General features: G+C 31.9%; 1 protein-coding gene across 1 annotated transcript in view; it reads left to right on the top strand.

Moving 5' to 3' along the window:
• Positions 1-18,894, top strand: part of Sema1a (semaphorin 1a) — a 678,660-nt gene that overhangs the window by 497,310 nt on the left and 162,456 nt on the right. The window contains 1 exon segment of the mRNA XM_067764629.1: positions 14,532-14,727. Coding sequence (XP_067620730.1) covers positions 14,532-14,727 — 196 coding nt within the window.

Raw genomic sequence — 18,894 nt, 5'->3', positions numbered from 1 at the left:
CATAACCTTCAATATAATTGCATGTGTGTAAACTTATGGATTGAAATGAGTTTATTTACATTTTCATAAATAATGCAAAATAATGCGACTTAATTAATTTTTAAAATACAGTGTACTCTCTCCTAACGGACACCTCTCATAAACGGACAATTTTTTTCAGTACCAAAAAAATCCTTAAGCATTTTTTAAGTTTTTCCCTTTTGAGCGGACAACCCTCCCATAACAGGACGCGGACACTTGCTTTTTACCCCAGAGGGCTTTTTAATTTCCCATAACCGGACAGCTTACAACACTTTTTTTTTTCATTTACTCTTTACCATATTCATACAGCTGTTGCTTATTCACTAATACGTGCATGGATGTAGGGGAATCCCCTAAATACGAAGAACCTGTTTTCAATACAGTAAAAAAACATAAAAATGTATGTACCTATTGCATACACGTAGTTAGTATCTTCTTGTGTGTGTACGTACGTGAATCGCAATGCCTAAAGTAGTGTTGAGTATTAAAGACAAAGTTAATGTCATTGAAATTCATAACAAATAAAAAGTAAGTGTACGAGAGTTGGCAAAGAAATGTAAGATCAGCAAAACGCAAGCTGCTAGCATTATCAAAAACAAAAATTAGCCGCTTGAACAAGGTGTTATAAAAAACTTCAAATTTATGTACAAATCGTTATTTTTAAAACATATTTTGGTATGGATGGAAGATTCAAATTCTGCTATGGAATTATCAAAATCAATAAATTTGTTAGACGTTGTTTATTTTATACACAAGGCGTGGGAACAAGTGAGTCCACAGACAATACAAAATTGTTTTATTAAAGCTGGGTTTGTGAAAACCGATTCGCTCAATGAAAGCGGGTGGACTGCAAAAGATGAGCTTCCTTTATCAGCACTTGCCCAGTTCTCTAGAGTTATTAATCGAGTTCAGAGCGAAATCCAAATTGACGTGGCGGACTATATTACTTTATATAATGAAATCTCTATTAATGATAAGGACGTGGAAAATATCAATACTGAAATGTTACCTCTTTTCCAAGAATCGCGGCCATCTCTTCTGAAGATGAAATAGAAGATGATATTGCTGACAAGATTACTTCTTATAAAGAGGCTTAATTAGCTATAAAAAAACTAAAGGATTTTTCATTAAATCACAGCGCCCTTAGGGGTGTTGAACTGCTAACTGATATTCAACTACATCTTCAAGATATAGAAATTAAAGGAAAAACTCGCCAAGCGAAAATTTCTAACTTTTTTAAATTATTTTGAATATTTTGTACACAAAACTTTATTATTTAATTTATGAACAAAGCTTTACGAACCTCCTAACTCAGTCTTATTTGTATGTATTAATATTCTTGTTTGGAAATAAAACTGTTTAAACATTCATCAATAATACTTTTCTCATTAGCGGACACCTCTCATAAGGACAAATTTGGCAGTCTCTTAGGTGTCCGGTTAAGAGAGAGTACACTGTATTGTTTTTTGTCTCTAGAACCCAACAAATACTAAATAACATTACAGTTAGCCACAAATTCGTGACCCCCGTCGCATAATCGCCACTTGATCTTTGCGCATTTATGTAATTATTTTAAAATTTTTAATACCATAAAAGCATGCATATACAAACACACACAACCAAAATGGCGTTACATCGAAATGTGATTTATAAAGCAAAAATTATAAATTTTTGTTATCCAAAAATGCCTAAAACGAGTTTAATTAAAAAATTAAATTACTTTGTTTAACAAGGGCATGGGCTTATTAAACATATTTTCGTGCATGAATATGTGTGCGTGTGTGTATTTATATGGTAAACGCATACATTCAAAAGCATGCAATTCTAAACATGACTACACAACAGCTGAATAGTAATTAATTAATTTTACAATTATTGTATATGCCAAAAGTGCAACACCCTCTTACGGCCTTACAGCGCACACATGATTTCATACTCATGTGTATAGGTCATAATGGCACAACCTTTCATTATCATTTATCTAGCCATTTAGGCTAACTTTATGCAATGTGAGAGAGTATGCCTAAATGTGTGCTTGTGTTATATGCAATTTTTGTTTTAGCGCTTATGTAGTTATTGTTCAGCGACTCTTGTTGCATTCGAACATTCAAATCCCGTATTCCCTTTTCCCCACTCTCTTATTTGCAATGCATTTTTAGCACAGCAGAGTGCAACGGTCGTCAGAGTTTAGAGGCTAGCCTCGATGTCAAAAACCATTCCAAATATGTTTTTTCTCTTCACATATGCGCGCAGAGGGAGCTGAAGTGGAATAGGTTGAAAAATGTAGAGTTTTGCATTACAAGCATGCATTTCAACAGTTTGACACAATTTGTGTGGTGTAATTTATTTAAATTTATACCTAAAATTTTAAAAGCTATGCAAATTGCTTTGCTGCAGAATATAACAAATGAAAGCAATAGCAAACAGATCATAGAAACAACAACAAATTTTGTCATTCCATAGTTCAGTGAGAAAAATAGAATACACACATTAAACGGATTGTCTAAGTTATACATATTAAGGGCAATTCCATATCAAAACGCGCGAAGACAGAACTTTTGTCAGCTAATATTTTAAGTTACATCGGGTGAATCGGTGCCTAAATATATGTAGATTTTCAAAAATACAAGTTTTTCAAAATTCGAATTTGAAATTTATTTGAATTTTATTAGGCTTTGCTGGTCTAGTGTAGTTAGTCCAAGTTAAAACTCGTACCTTTTCTCCAATATCACCCTACGTTTCGCCAAGCTCCTTGGCATCCTCAGGGGTATAATCTTTATTTTAAACAAAAAGTAACAAAACTCAGACAAATGGAACAAAACAGTGGCAATGTATAGAACAGACTACAACGAAAAAATTAACAGGCTACTTGAAGACAAAAATACGTATAAAAAGCGAGAACAGACCCCACAAACAAACAAAAAGTAACAAAACTCAGACAAATGGAACAAAACAGTGGCAATGTATAGAACAGACTACAACGAAAAAATTAACAGGCTACTTGAAGACAAAAATACGTATAAAAAAGCGAGAACAGACCCCACAAACGCACTACAAAACAAAACAACAACCTACAACAACTTTACAAAAACAAAATAATAGATTTCAAAGAAAAAAGGCAACTAACTTGCACCGCGGCCACAGCACCTAGACTCTACGGTCTGCCTAAGATACATAAAACGGACACTCTCTTACGTCCCATTGCGACATCTGTCGGCGTTCCATGTTATGATCTATCAAAATACATTGGGAAGATACTAACTAACTTAACTTCAGACGAATACAACATAAAGAACTCCTACAGACTCAAACAAACATTGAATAACATGAAACTATCATTCGATGTGGTATCGTTGTTCACCAACATACCAATATACTTAGCCATCAAAATAATAAAGACCAAATTCAGCAAAATACATTCAATGATACCAAAAAACAAGTTCCTTAAAATTTTAAACTTCTGCCTGAACGACAACAACTACTTCATGTATTATGAGCAAATTTTCACACAAAGTTTCGGAATGCCAATGGGAAACCCACTCTCCCCGACCATAGCAGACATTATAATGGACGATTTGCTGGACAACACGATCTCCGAACTGAAGCAAACCCACAACATACAACTGAAATTTATAGTAAAGTACGTGGGCGACGTTTTTGCGATCGTGAAACGAAACGACTTAGACATAATTCTAAACAAATTGAACAGATACCACGACAAACTGAAATTTGCGATGGAGAAAGAAGAGAATTTGATGATCCCGTTTTTGGATGTCCTTATTCACAGGAAAAACAACGAAATAGTGCTGGACTGGTATTCTAAACCCATATCCTCCGGCAGAATAATACACTTTCTATCCTCGCAGCCCACAAAATACAAAGTAAATACTGCAAAAAGCCTCATACACAAAATATTTACGTTAAGCCACAAACAGTTCTGGGGAAAAAATAAAACAAAAATATACAGCATACTAATAAACAATAATTACCCGAGCCACTTAATTACATCCCTAATACAACACAAATTATTAGAAGTAAACAGAGCGCAAGAAAAAACATCAATTAACAACACAACGGAGACAAATCAATACCACAGTGTCACATACATTCCCAAGCTTACGGAAAGCTTCAATCAAGACATGAAAAAACAAAAACGGAACATATCTCCCATACAAATCGAACTGCACACTCTCTACCATTTACAACGTACAAAACGCCGTATAGAACCACACCAACAAAACAATGTGTTTTACGAAATTCAAAGCAAAGGTGGAGATAACGAGAACTGCAACAAAATCTACGTTGGAACAACGAAAAGGGCACTAGGAACCCGATTGGCAGAGCACGACGCCGATATAAGAAAGAAGAAGACCAGCACTGCACTTGCTCAACACGCACTAACACACGGGCACACACCTCATCTAAAAAATGCAACAATAATAGACGTGGAGAAGAGAGAAAAGACGAGATACATACTGGAAAGTGTACACATATTACAAAGAAGGGAGAGAACGATGAACAGAAAAGAAGACACCAAGTTTATTGCTTCTATCTATTTGGCTTGTTTATGACATTTTAGTATGACAAAAGTGCCCAATGACCATGGTACTGATGGATGTTTTTAGTTTTAAGTGTATGTTGTTTTATGTTGTGTGATGTTTACACTTTGATTTAATACTTTTTATGTAAGTATGTCACCAATGTTCTTATAGTGATTTATGTGTTTTCAAAAATTGATTTTCTGTTTGTTTTCGTTTTGTCTTTTTGTTACTTTTGTTTAAAATAAAGATTATACCCCTGAGGATGCCAAGGAGCTTGGCGAAACGTAGGGTGCTATTGGAGAAAAAGTACAAGTTTTACTTGGACTAACTACACTAGACCAGCAAAGTCTAATAAAATTCTAAACAATCAAGATTCGAAAAAAAAAGTTTTAAATGTTTTCAACAAACTTTAGGATACTGCTTTCCTATTCTTCCTAGAAATTGAATATTCCAAATAATTGTATTTTTTTTTGTTTTTCAAACAACTCTTTCACAGATATATTCACATTTATGTTTAAAAATATCTATTTAAGAACTTGAAAAAATTGTTAGTCTAAAATTTTTAAAATTTCCTGCTGGTTTTCTAATGTCTTAATATTTTGAGTATTTGTGATGATTAGAAAATCACAACATAGGAATTATAAAAGTTTAAAAACGTCTAGAAAATAGTCTCGTATACTCTTGGAATTTTTTTCCAGATTTTTAAAATGGAATGGAATTAAAAAACAGAATTGGGTTAATGCGCTTTTTGATTTTAATAAAATCGTGATTTCTATATAGATTTATTACTTTTACATTAACTATTGTTTTTTTTTAATTTTTGGAACTAAAAACTACAAAACAAATTTTTAAGATTTAGAAAACAATCTCGTATACTTCTTGAAATTTTTCCATGTTTTTGAAATGGAACTTCAAAATGATGCAATTTAAATTTTCTTCGGCTTATTGAAATGAAATTTAAGAAAAGAATTTTATAAATTTGCGAGGTTTGTTTTAATAACTGTCTTTATAATAAAATTGTGCTTTCATAGTATAAAAAAATCTTTAATTAATTAATTTTTTGTTTGTTTGAAAAATAAATTTTAAATAAATATGTAATTTTTAAGAAAATTTTAAATCACGTGCCCATTTATCTAATTTTTTTGATAAACTTTTTTTAGCTCAATTGAAAAATGGTATCAAAAGAAACTTTTGTTCAAAAAATATATTAATTAAATTTTTATTGTTTCAAAGTTAAACAAAAAAGTTTCGGTTCAAGGTTTTGTAAATATTTGCATTTTGTAAAAAATGCATTTTGTTATAACTAGCGCTTTGCGACTAAGTGATTGCTCAAAATTTTAATTAATCACATTTTAAAATTTTGAATTAATTGATTAATATATTTTTTTTTTAAGTTTTGGTTTAAACTTTATCATCATTTTTTTTTTTCAAACTCTTATAAAATGTATATTTGCAATACTTAAGAAGATTATTAAAACTAATTCTTGCTAAAAAAATAGATTAAAAGCCTTTTAAAATAAATTTACAATGTCAAAATATATTTAGAAATTTTTTTTAGTCTTTTTGTAACTAAAAAAGAAAATTCATGAAAATTTATAGAATTCAAAACCTTCAAAATACTTTCAAAAATTCTAAACTTTATAGTCTTAATAAGCTGATTCTTAAAAAAATAAAGTATTGTTTTTATAAACTTTCTGAAAAAATAAAAAAATTACAAACAAATTAGTAAATTTTTGCAAAAACATTTGCAAGGCCCAAAGTTCGAGTACAAAAAACTTAAAAAATTTTGAAAATAAGTTTTCTCCCTTTTAAAACCACAAAAATAGAAAATAAAAACGTTTTTCTCCCATAGCTAAGAAATTAAACCATATACAATTTTAAAAGCAATGTTAAATTTGTTTTAAATGATTTAACTACTTATCATATATACATCATTAAAATAATTGAAATATATAACTTTCCCACAAATAAATACATAAAACAAATTTACTTGTTTGAGCCAAAAAAAATCAATTATGTGAAATATGATATTTTTAATTTTCGAACAAACATTTTTTTGTTTTTTTGACATTTTTAAGATTTTTTTTTTTTTTGAAAAAAAAGTTAACTAATTAAGTAAGAATTTTCCATGTTTTTTAATTTTGTTTTTAAACTGAAAACTTGTTTACCTTTTTTTTTTGTTGAGAAAAAAAATCTTGAAAAAAAGTGTACAAAACTTTGAAAACAATTAAAAGAAAATGTTTATTAAAGAATTTTGAACACAATAATTTAAACATTTTAATGAATTACAAATTTTGTTAATGTTTTTTTCACACTAACATTTTATAGATATTTAGGCGAAAATTGTTTACCAAAAGTCATTCAAATCGTGACTGATCAAATTCATCGATTTCGCGAATTGACATGAAATGAGCCTTAAAACAATTTTAGCATATTCTCAATCCAATATTAAATGCAAGTTTGTCACCGTGTAAGTTATTTATGTGCGTATTTTTATACATAAACCTCTGTAGGTTATAATGTTAAATATTTGAAATAATAAACAAAACCATGTGCATATGTTGCTCTTAAATAATAACACTGGTTTACAGCCAAAATGCACCAGGGACGGCATTACGAAATTCCTATGTAAAATCACCCCCTGATTTCGAAAATCAAGGTTATTTTAATTCTATGGTAACGTTTTTGAGATATTTACGAATAACGGGTTTTTTCAAAAAAAAAAAAAGAAAAATTAGGTCCACTTAATCTTATCTATGTCAAGAACGAATTGAACAATTCCCAAACGGTTTGAAAATTTTAAAAAGTAATAAAATTTTCTATAAACTGTGCATACAACACTTTTTGCTAGGCCCTGCAGATTCAAAGATAACGAACAATCATTACGGATTTTTTCCATTTTTTTTTGTAAAAATATAAAAAAATTTGTACTTTGCGAGGAAGGATCTCGAAAACTTTTTATTTTTTTGCAGATTTGTTTTTTTTTTTTCCCTCTAAGCTCTGTTTTATTAATTACAAAAAAAAAAAAAACAAGCTTTCACTCAACAAAATCGGTGGACTAATACCAAAGTTATAAGCATTCAAGTAAATATATCCATTTAATACTTAAGTACCCTACTGGCACATATGTGTTAGTATTCGTATATCAGTTAGTTGGCGAATATTAACACATGTACCAGTAGGGTACTTAAGTATTAAATGGATATATTTACTTGAATGCTTATAACTTTTGTATTAGTTCATCGATTTTGTTGAATGAAAGCTTATTTGTTTTTTAATAAAACAGAGCTTAGAGAGAAAAAAAGGAAGTGTGGCACTCGTAGACTGGCGCGGTAAAGCTATTGCATATTATCAACTTATGCAATTATAATATTTATGCAACATTTTGTTTTCTTTGATATTAATTCAAGTTTTGTCTTAAATTTTAACTTTAACTTTATTTTTAACTTTAACTTTCACTTTATCTTTAACTTTAACTTTAAATTAAACTTTAACTTTAACCTTAACTTTAACTTTCACTTTAACTTTAACATTCACTTTAACTTTAACTTTCACTTTAACTTTAACATTCACTTTAACTTTAACTTTCACTTTAACTTCACTTTAACTTTAACATTCACTTTAACTTGAACTTTAACTTCCACTTTAACTTTAACTTTAACATTCACTTTAACTTTATGATAGAGATCCAATTTTATGTATTTGGCCTGTTGCTAACACCGAACCTTTTTCGATCCTTTTCGAACCTTTTTTGACAAATATCCGTTACGGTTTTTTTTTGATTTAGTCGCCAAGCCCGCGATAAAATCTATGCAACATCTTAAAACAAATCTGCAAAAAAATAAAAAGTTTTCGAGATCTTTCTTCGCAAAGTACAATTTTCTTTATGTTTTCACAAAAGAAAATGGAAAAAATCCGTAATGATTGTTCGTTATCTTTGAATCTGCAGGGTCTAGCAAAAAGTGTTGTATGCACAGTTTATAGAAAATTTTATTACATTTTAAAAGCTTCAAACCGTTTTGGAATTGCTCAATTCGTTCTTGAGATATATATGATTAAGTGGACCCAAATTTTTTTTTTTTTGGGAAAAAACTGTTATTTGTAAATATCTCAAAAACGTTCCCATAGAATTAAAAATAAACTTCATTTTCGAAATAAGGGGGTGATTTTGCATAGGAATTTCATAATGGCGTCTCTGGTGCAGCAAAAAATTGGAATTTGGGATTCAGTGTAATTAAGCTTTATGCCAATATAGTGGCTGTAAATACACCCCCAAAGCATTGCATATTTTATTACAAACGGATAAACACATTTACCACATAGTCACCGCAAGGGGTGGACATATAAGTACGTACACATGTATGTATTTATGCTAATACACATGCTAGTGTTTGACATGAAAATTCCAGGTGACAAGGACTATATGTATATTAGTATTACATATTTCGGAGCGGCAGTGGCACTTGGCTGTAATTCCCTATTCCGGGATCCCTAAATATACATATATTATATACATTTATTTAATATTTTAAAATACAAAATACTATACAAGTTTAAATGCTAAAATTTTGGAGTTCATGCTTTGAGAGCAGGGAAATATTTAGAAAACAAAAAAGTTCGATTGCTCGATTTTTATGAAGGTTCTTGGTCAAGTTTGTTCTAAGTACGAAATACTTTTAAGTTCGAAATACTTTAAGGTCTTAATACTCCGCACAATTGGTCAGATTTTAAGATTTTCTAAATTGACTCTTTTTTAGCTTGTATACTGAGACACCACATGTAACTCCGAAAAATATTTTGTAGAGAAAGCCACGGCGTAGGAGTAACCTGTCACAAAAATTTCGATATCAAATGGTATCTTTGTCGCTTGTTTACTTTTCACCTTTTAAACGAGACTTTGATGGATAAAATACTTGTTTCAACAATCAGATACTTGCCGAAGTAAAGTATTTTAGCTTACGCTGAACTGTTTTGATCCTAATATAAGATGAAACAAAGTGCTCACAAAACTCTTTCAAAAATTCTCAAGATAATGCAATTGCTCTTATATGCTTCATAGCTATTAAAAACTTTACACAATCTAACTTTTTTAAGGCTTTCCGTATCCTCTTATATGGTGCATAGATTGCCTGCGGGTCCTCGTGTGAGTTAGCCGCTTGTTGCATGAAGTTTACTCCCGCTTACGACTTTCTATCGGCTATGTTTTCAAATGTAAGCTTTGCCTACTGAGTGCAGCATCATTACCAGTTTACTTTCATAAATTATGTCCTTCCTCCCATCCTACAGTATCCGCATGAAGACCACAATAGCATACATGCAAGCCTTCTAAAGCAGCTTCTATTTATTCCGCAGATTTTTTTAAGAAAATTCGAACTAATGTTTTGTGTTTTTGTTTGAAGCAATTGATCTTTAAAAGGGACCATAACTTGTTGCCTCTCCACAACATACCGACTTTTTTAGTCTAAAATTGTCAACCTACTGAATTGCCTCAGAATTTCCGCTTTTAATTATTTCAAGAATAAAGCATAGCTGACTATCAGAGAATTTTAAAAAAGATACACTTGGATATTTAACGATTTTCTCACCCTCTCTTTCTCCCTCCCTCTGTGCCTTTCTTTCTTCCACTCTATCACTTCTCTCTCCTACCCCTTCTCTTTATTTCTCTTTATCCTTATTCTCAGTATATTTTGTACAAGCTGACTATGAGAGTACTTCGGTGAGATACACATAAACCTTTAAGGATTTTCTCACCCTCTTTTTCTCCCTCCCTCCGTCCTTCTTTAACTTAATCCCTCTCTTTCTTCCACTCTGTCTCCATCTTTCTCTCTCCTTTCCCCTTTCTTTCTCTCACAATTAAACCTTTAGCAATTTTCTTACCACTCTCTATCAAGTTCCTTCTCGCTTCCCCTCCCTGTCTTTATTCATCTCTTTCCCTTTTACCTCCCCTTACTCTCTCTACATATTTCCCTATTTTTCTCTTTCTCTCTATCTTAATTCATTTTCGTCTTCATCAAAGTTTTTACTTCATCTCTCTTTATCACCATATGCATTTCTGTCAATAAATCACTTTCCATCTTAATCTTCATCGCCTTCGCCACCTCTATCTTCAGTTTCACCCCTAACTATATATCTATCTCTATCTATATCTGTGTCTCTATCTTAATATCTATCTCTATCCCCATCACCAGCTATACCTCTATTCCTATCTCTATCGCTTTCTTTATCTCTATCACTTAACAGATCTATATATATTTATATTTATATCTTTATCGCTATCGCTATCGCTATCACCATCTCTATTTCTATTTCAATATCTTTCTTTATGATTGTCTTTCCTTCCCTCTTCAGCTACATGACAGTATCTATCTCTATATATATATACCCCTTTTCCTGTTTCAATCTCCAACCGCATCTGCATCACCATCGCTGACTATCTCTACATTCTTCTCCATCTCCTTCATCCTGTTTATATCTGTCTGTATCCCCACCACTGCCTAGTTCTTCTCTTCCTTTTTCCGCATTTATCACTCTCCCTTGCATTATCTTTTTTCCTCTTTGACCTATTTCCCTTCTTATCCCAAACCCCTATACCTCGCTCCCACTTCCTCTCCCTCTACCTCGATATCGAGAAATATCGATGTCCTCATCTCATTTACATTTATTAAATTTACTATAAAACATCATCTTTTATGTTACAGATTTAATGTCATTCGGTTTGGCTGCAACACACAATGAAAAGGCAATAAAATGGAAATGTTGCGGTTTTTTGTCAAAGCCAACAACAATGATATCAGCATGCTTCCGTTGACAAAAGCTTTCAAAATTAAAAGCCTCTGTTTTGTGTTTTGCATTAAAATTTAAATATTTATCGGTATTAAAAAATGATACATGAAACTTTGTAGTCTATGACTCATTGTTAGTTCAGACAGGAAAGTGAAGTGAAATTTTGAATTTTCAATCATCACATACATAGTTTAGGGGGTAGTCAGGAGCTACGACAACTTCCTGCACCGTTAGCAAACTATATCGGCTACATCATTCTTTATTTATGGGATGTTATTAGTAGATATGATTTAAAATATAAAAGAATAGGAAAAATTTAAGTCCAATGTGGGTACATACATCTACTAGATGAACTGCGCCCTTTCCACGATTGTTGCAATTAGCTGATCAGAAACCTGCAATTAGCTGTTGGGCTTTACCTTTTTGTTCTTCAGACTCTTTCTCTTCTCCCACTCATACAGGATTATATAGAGTTCCTTTGGCATTTGCTTCCGAAATCTTACAGGAGTATTGAAATTGAGTTAATAGCTCTGTAATAAAACAATTGTTTCGTTTCGGCGTTTACGTCAGCCGTCCACTATCCATAAATATGAACTAGTTCCTTAGAAGATCAGAAAGGTGGACCCTCTTGCAGCGTCCTAGTATTCGTTTTAAGTTCTATCTGATGCGAAATTTCCGAAATCTGCTGAGTAAATGAAAGGCAACCAAAAGTCTGCTTGCTCGGGTGCCACCTCTTTGGTATATTGATCAAGAGTTAATTGAAGTGAGTGAACTCCAACAATGGCATTCCATTGTTTGGTAAATTTGCACCGTAGGTGTAAATAGATTAAAATCCGTTTGCTCGGGCGCCACCTTTTTGCTGAGAGGGGTACTTTGTATCCCATACATAGAAATATCAAATACACCTTAAAATAATTGAGTTTTCCTTTACAGCTGGTGTTTTTTTGTTTTTTTTTTTTTTTTGAAATAAACTGCCATGTGAAAATAGATACAAACGTATTCTAGTGAGCGTATCTAGGCGTAATTGTACTGCCGATGCACATCATATCCCACGAAGAACTGTAAATACTCGAAAATAACTGTTAGCGATAAGTTCCCCAGATACTTTGTATTAAGCACCATTTCCAATGACTTAACAAAAGTTGTGTGCCAAAATATTCCAACTAACACAAGCACATGTACATTTATACCTATACATAAATGAAATCGCGCATTTATGCAATAGTGATCATTGAAAATGAAACTTTTTGAAAACCGAAAATGGATACTGGTTTTTTTCTGGCCGAAGTTTTGTATTGTTATCTACCTGTATGAATATCTGAATGCTACGGTGCCAGAGTGCCTGTCGCGGTACTCGTCGTGACAATGACAATGCATGGCGGTATTTTGTTATTGTTGTTGTTTCATGATAGTTGTATTTGGTTCAGTTGCTGTTTCGCCGGATTTTATAGTCAAGTGGTGATGGTAAAAAGTCACATTGTGGGTTAGTTCGTGTGTATCTGTGCAGGTACCTTGTGGCAAATGTAAAAAACAATATGGCCGACATTTGACTTTTTTCGCTTTTACGCAAATAAATAAGTAAATGTTGTAGTGGAAGAGCAACTGAAATAAATTGGAATATGCTGAATTGGAGTCTGTTTTAAAGAAAAAAATTATTTTATAAATATTCATCATGCTGTTTTTTATTTCGATGTTCTCTTGTTTTGCAACTAAAGATTCTCCCAATGGTAGAATCAAGCTAACGGGTCTAACAGGACGCAATCTTCAGAAGAATGACATCCTCTGAGAGTTGCTTCACATAGCGGTGTTTGATGGTGTTTGTAAAGTCTAGGGACAAATGGAAAGATCCAGTGCATGAGTATGTTGAATTACAGTAGTAGATTTAATTCTTTGCACTTCACTATCTGCTTTTGATTTTATTAATACATATCTAAAACAGGTCGAGCCTTTTCTCTATGAACTTTGAATACTCCAAGCTAATAAATGTTTTCATTTTCGAGTGAGGGTTTCACTAGCGCAGCAACCTCCTCGGAATGCGGGCTTGGCTTCCAACAAAGTCTATAATCTATCCAATATTTTCCACAGAGCAATTTGATTTGAGAAACTTGCATCTGATATAAAATAAGTTTCATTTGACTTGAAAAAATTTACTTTTGATACGAAAAAAATTTCACTTAATATGAAAAAAGTTACAATTGCTTTGAAAAAATGTTCACATCAAATATTTAAAAAAGTTCTTTTGACTTGAAAAAAGCTCGGTTTTATTTGAAAAAAGTTGAATTTGACTTAGAAAAAGTTTCATTTGATACGAAACAAGTTTGATTTCATTTGGAAAAAGTTTCATTTGATTTGAAACCAGTCCCATTTTATTTGAAAACCTTTCGTTTGGTAAGAAGAAAGTTTCATCTGCTATAAAAAAATTAAATTTAATTTGAAAAAGTTTAATTTGATTTGAAAAAAGTTGCATTTAATATGAAAAAAGTTTCGTTTGATACAAAATAAGTTTCAGTTGACTTCAAAAAGGTTTAATTTGACATGAAAAAATTTCCATTACATATGAAAAAAGGTCCATTTGATTTGACAAAAATTCTATTTCATATGAAAAAGCTTCATTTGATTTAAAAAAAATTTTCATTTTATTTGAAAAGTTTTCATTTGACTTGAAAAAAATTTCATTTGATTCGAAACAAATTTCTTTTGTTTTGAAAAAAGTTTTTTTTTTTTTGATATGAAAAGTTTCATTCGACATGAAAAGAGTTTCATTTCATATGAAAAAAGTTTCAATTGATTTGAAAAGGTTTCATTAACTTGAAAAAAGCTTCATTTGAAATGAGAAAAGGCTTTGAATAGACTTACAAGGTTCACGTTGTTTAAATTTTTCTCAAATTATTAAGTAAAAAAATTAAAAAAAAGTATTATACGAGTATTATATAAAAAACGTTTATCAAGAGAAATCAATACAAGTTTAAGCCAAAAAATCAGCTTCAGGTTTTGTTTGCAGTTGGGTGTGGCAAATATTTTACGCTGCTCCTCTTTTACATTTCCTTTTTCTGCAATTTTTTTAACGCTCACACTTTATTGAGTTAATTCCCTTAGATCCAAGTTAAAAAATGTATACTCATACTGTTCGCACTTTTTTTCGTTTTTCTTTCATTTTTCATGAACGTTTTTTCTTTAATTTAACAGGAGGCATGTCAAAATTACATACGCATCATGGTGGTGACGTCGCCTGGTCGTTTGTTTGTATGTGGCACAAATTCTTTTCGACCTATGTGTAATACATATATTATCAACGACTATAACTACACCCAGGAGGCGACCAAAAGTGGCCAAGCTGTATGTCCCTATGATCCACAACACAATTCAACTTCCGTATTTGCTGGTAAGTACAATAATACTGTTTCTTACTCCGCTACTTATGTATATGATGTTTTATGATTTTATAAAAATATACATTAAAAAAGAACAAGTAAGGACGGGACTGTCTTCGGCTGTGCCGAAGATTTCATACCTTTCATGAATGGGGCTGAACAATAATCTTATCCCGTTCGTAATCTCCAAATAATCGGATGTATAAGATAAGAAATATATAGTGAACAGATGTACATACCTAAACGATTTTTAAGATAAATACAAAATAAAAAAATGGCAAAAAACCCCCTTATCTGAACGATCGATTGTATGGGATATATATTATATATAGCTCCGATCGAAATGATTTTTACAGGAAATCTTCTATGATATATTGGAATAAATATTACCAAGTTTAACGTTTTTATATTGGAAATTAAAGGAGAAATTGCCAAAAATCTTTCTATCTGAACGATCGGTTGTATGGGATATATACTATATATAGCTCCGATCAAAGTGATTTTTTCAGAAAATCTTCTATGATATATTAAAATATATATCACCGAGTTTCACGTTTATACTTTCTAAATTAAGGGAGAAATGACCAAAAATCTTTCTATCTGAACGATCGGTTGTTTGGGATATAACTATATATAGCTCCGATCAAAGTGATTTTTTCAGGATATCTTCTATGATATATTAGAATATATATCACCGAGTTTCACGTTTATACTTTCTTAATTGCGGCAGGAATGACCAAAATCGTCTTATCTGAACGATGGGTTGTATGAGTGATATATGTTATAGGGGTCCGATCCTATCGGATCCGACAAATGTCTAATATAATACAAAAATACGTCCTTGTGCCAAATTTCATTGAGATATCTCAATTCAAACAGACAGACGGACGGACAGACGGACACGGCTATATCAACTCACTTCGTCGCCCGGATCAATTCGGTATACTTAATGGTGAGTCTATCTTCTATATTTCGCAACGTTACAAACATCGAACCAAAGTTAATATACCATTTCATGTTCATGAAAGGTATAAAAAATTTCCTAAAACAAGGAAAATAGCTATTAAAATGAGGGAAAACGGTATATATATTTCCTTCCAAAAAACAGGTAACAAAAATTTAAAAATTGAATTGTGGAACTGTCGAGCTGCTCAACTTTACAGTCGAGTGCCTTTATTCACTGAACTAACTCGTACATGTAAATATTTCCCCTCAAATTAACGAAAGTTTTATACAAAACTTAAAAAATTCTTACTTGTTAAATTAAAGTTTTGCTCAATTTAAAGAACATTGTTTAGGAAATGTTTTCCTAGTTTTATATAAATAATTTTCTAAGTGTAGAAAACTTAAGATACAATTTCCAATAATAATCTCTAACTGTTTTGTATTCAAAGCTAGAGTAGCGACCAAGTGGCTTGGGTATGACTTCAGATGAAATGTCTCTTGCTTGGGCACAGTTTTTTTTTTCGAAATTTTCAAATCATCAGCCTAAGGCAACCTGAGGTGAAGAGATGACCGTAGCAGCGGGTACCAACTTGTTTCTCCGCAACTTTTAATTTATTGTGAGCTTACACTGCAAAAGTTTAGAGGATTTCCTATGGTCAGTGAGTGAGCCTGAATGTCTTCACTCGTTTTGTCTGCTCAAATCTCTTTAAAAAAGGCTGCTGAGAAGTCGTACCTTCAGAAGTGGCTACCTTCGTTGAGATAATTGTGAAAATAATTAATTAAATGCATAAGAGCCATGTAATTTCCTAACACGAGGTGATGGCGAAATCTACCGCATATGTTATGGTAAAGTTAATACAACGCTCCTAACAGTCTATACCCTATACCCACAGCCCAGTATGTACAAAAATTTATTGCAATATACCCCGATTTGTTCCCGATATACTTTTTTACGAAATGATCACTAAAAGGTTTTCCAATAATTTCGAAAACAATCTCTAAATGATTCTCGAATTGGCTTTGGAAACATTCCGAAATAGTTCTGAAATACTCTCGAAAACAATCTCAAAACTACGCTGAGATAATCTCGAAATATATACGAAAGCAGCCGAGAAACTGGCCCGAAGCAGTCCCAAAAGATATCGAACACCATTTCTAAACGTTCCCGAAAAATTTCTAAAAAATCTCGAAAAGGTTCCAAAAATAATTACGAAACGGTCGTGAAAATCGAGAACTAGTTCCGAAAGTAGTCCCGAAATAGGCCTGAAATAATTTTGAAGTTAATTAGCAATATTCCCAAAATTCCTCCGAGCGCAGAACGCTATTGCAATAGAACTATATTTTCAACTAGTTCGGAGCTAGTACGCTTCGCCGCAGGGTATCGTTTCTTTCGACAAACCTATACGCATAATTTAGCAGTACTTAAATACTATTGCTTTTTATACTTAGCTGAGCAGAGCTCATAGAGTATATTAATTTTGTTCTCATACCCCGTACGCATAAACTAATCGAGATAGATATAGACTTCTATATATCAAAATGATCTGGGCGAAAAAGGAAATTCATTTAGCCATGTCCGTCCGTCCGTCTGTCCGTAAACACGATAACTTGAGTAAATTTTGAGGTATCTTAATGAAATTTGGTATGTAAGTTCCTTGGCACTCATCTCGCTATTTAAAATGAACGAAATCGGACTATAACCACGCCACGCAGTGCGATAATTCATTACCAAAGACGGATAAAGCGATGAAACTTGGTAGGTGAGTTGACCTTGTGACGCTGAATAGAAGCTTATTAAATTTTGGGCAATGGGCGTGGCACCGCCCACTTTTAAAAGTAGGTAATTTAAAAGTTTTGCAAGCTGTAATTTGGCAGCTGAGTATGTAATGTTGGGTTACACCCGAACTTGTCCTTCCTTGTTTTAATTTATTCTTACTCTCTGTCCCTATTTATCACCTGACCCTAATTCTTCAGCTACTTAGGAATGTCATCTTTAGTAACGTTGTCATCCACTTTACAAGTTAGCTTTTGAGGTATGCAACATCGCGCCACATCAAGTCATTCATTTCAGTTGTTATTTTATTTTGTTTTTTTTCACACTTCTATATATTTTTGACAGTTTTTTCATACTTTTAATAATTTTTTTTATGTATTCTTATTACTGAATCCATGTGCCAATAGTTAGTATACGTTCAGTTTTTTCAACATATTTTTCTTTTGTATGTAACTTTTCGTATTGTTCTCAATCTATTCTTTTCCTTTCGTTCAATTTTATATGAAGTTTGCAGTTGTTGTGTAAATTTTTGTTTTTTATTTGGCTGTGTTATATTTTGCTCCCTTTTTATCGGTTTTTTCTTTTTTTTTTGCTTTGTTGTTTAATTTTTAAACTTCCTGCTCATTTTGCGTTCTTTGTTCACTTTTTATTTCCGTTTCGTTTGCATTTGATATGTTAAAGTGTTGGTAGTGAATCACAATTCGAGTTTGAGGTTCGGATAACTTTTTTTGTTATACTCAGCTGAGCAGAGCTCACAGAGTATATTAACTTTGTTCGCATAACGGTAATCCGTAACGGCATAAACTAATCGAGATAGATATAGGCTTCTATATATCAAAATGATTATGATTAATTTGGCAGTCGTTGAAGATATTATGATATTTGGTAGGCACGTACTCCTATTACTATATGTGTGCTAAATAAAAATTAGCGAAATCGGATGACGAACACGCCTACTTTAAAAAAAAATTTTTTTTTAAGTCAAATTTTAACAAAAAATTTAATATCTTTACAGTATAAAAGTAAATTATGTCAACATTCGACTCCAGTAATGATATGGTGCAACAAAATACAAAGATAAAAGAAAATTTCAAAATGGGCGTAACTCCGCCCTTTTTCATTTAATTCGTCTAGAATACTTTTAATGCCATAAGTCAAACAAAAATTTACCAATCTTTGTAAAATTTGGTAGGGACATAGATTCTATGACGATAACTGTTTTCTGTGAAAATGGGCGAAATCTGTTGAAGCCACGCCCAGTTTTTATACACAGTCGACCGTCTGTCCTTCCGCTCGGCCGTTAACACGATAACTTGCACAAAAAACGATATATCTTAACTAAACTTTGTTCACGTACTTATCTGAAGTCACTTTATCTTGGTATAAAATATGGCCGAAATACGACTATGACCACGCCCACTTTTCATATATCGAAAATTTCGAAAAATGAAAAAAATGC

The sequence above is a fragment of the Eurosta solidaginis genome, chromosome 2 (genome assembly GCF_040869045.1).
Source record: "Eurosta solidaginis isolate ZX-2024a chromosome 2, ASM4086904v1, whole genome shotgun sequence".
NCBI lineage: Eukaryota > Metazoa > Arthropoda > Insecta > Diptera > Tephritidae > Eurosta > Eurosta solidaginis.
This window is presented reverse-complemented; position numbering and strand designations above follow the sequence as displayed.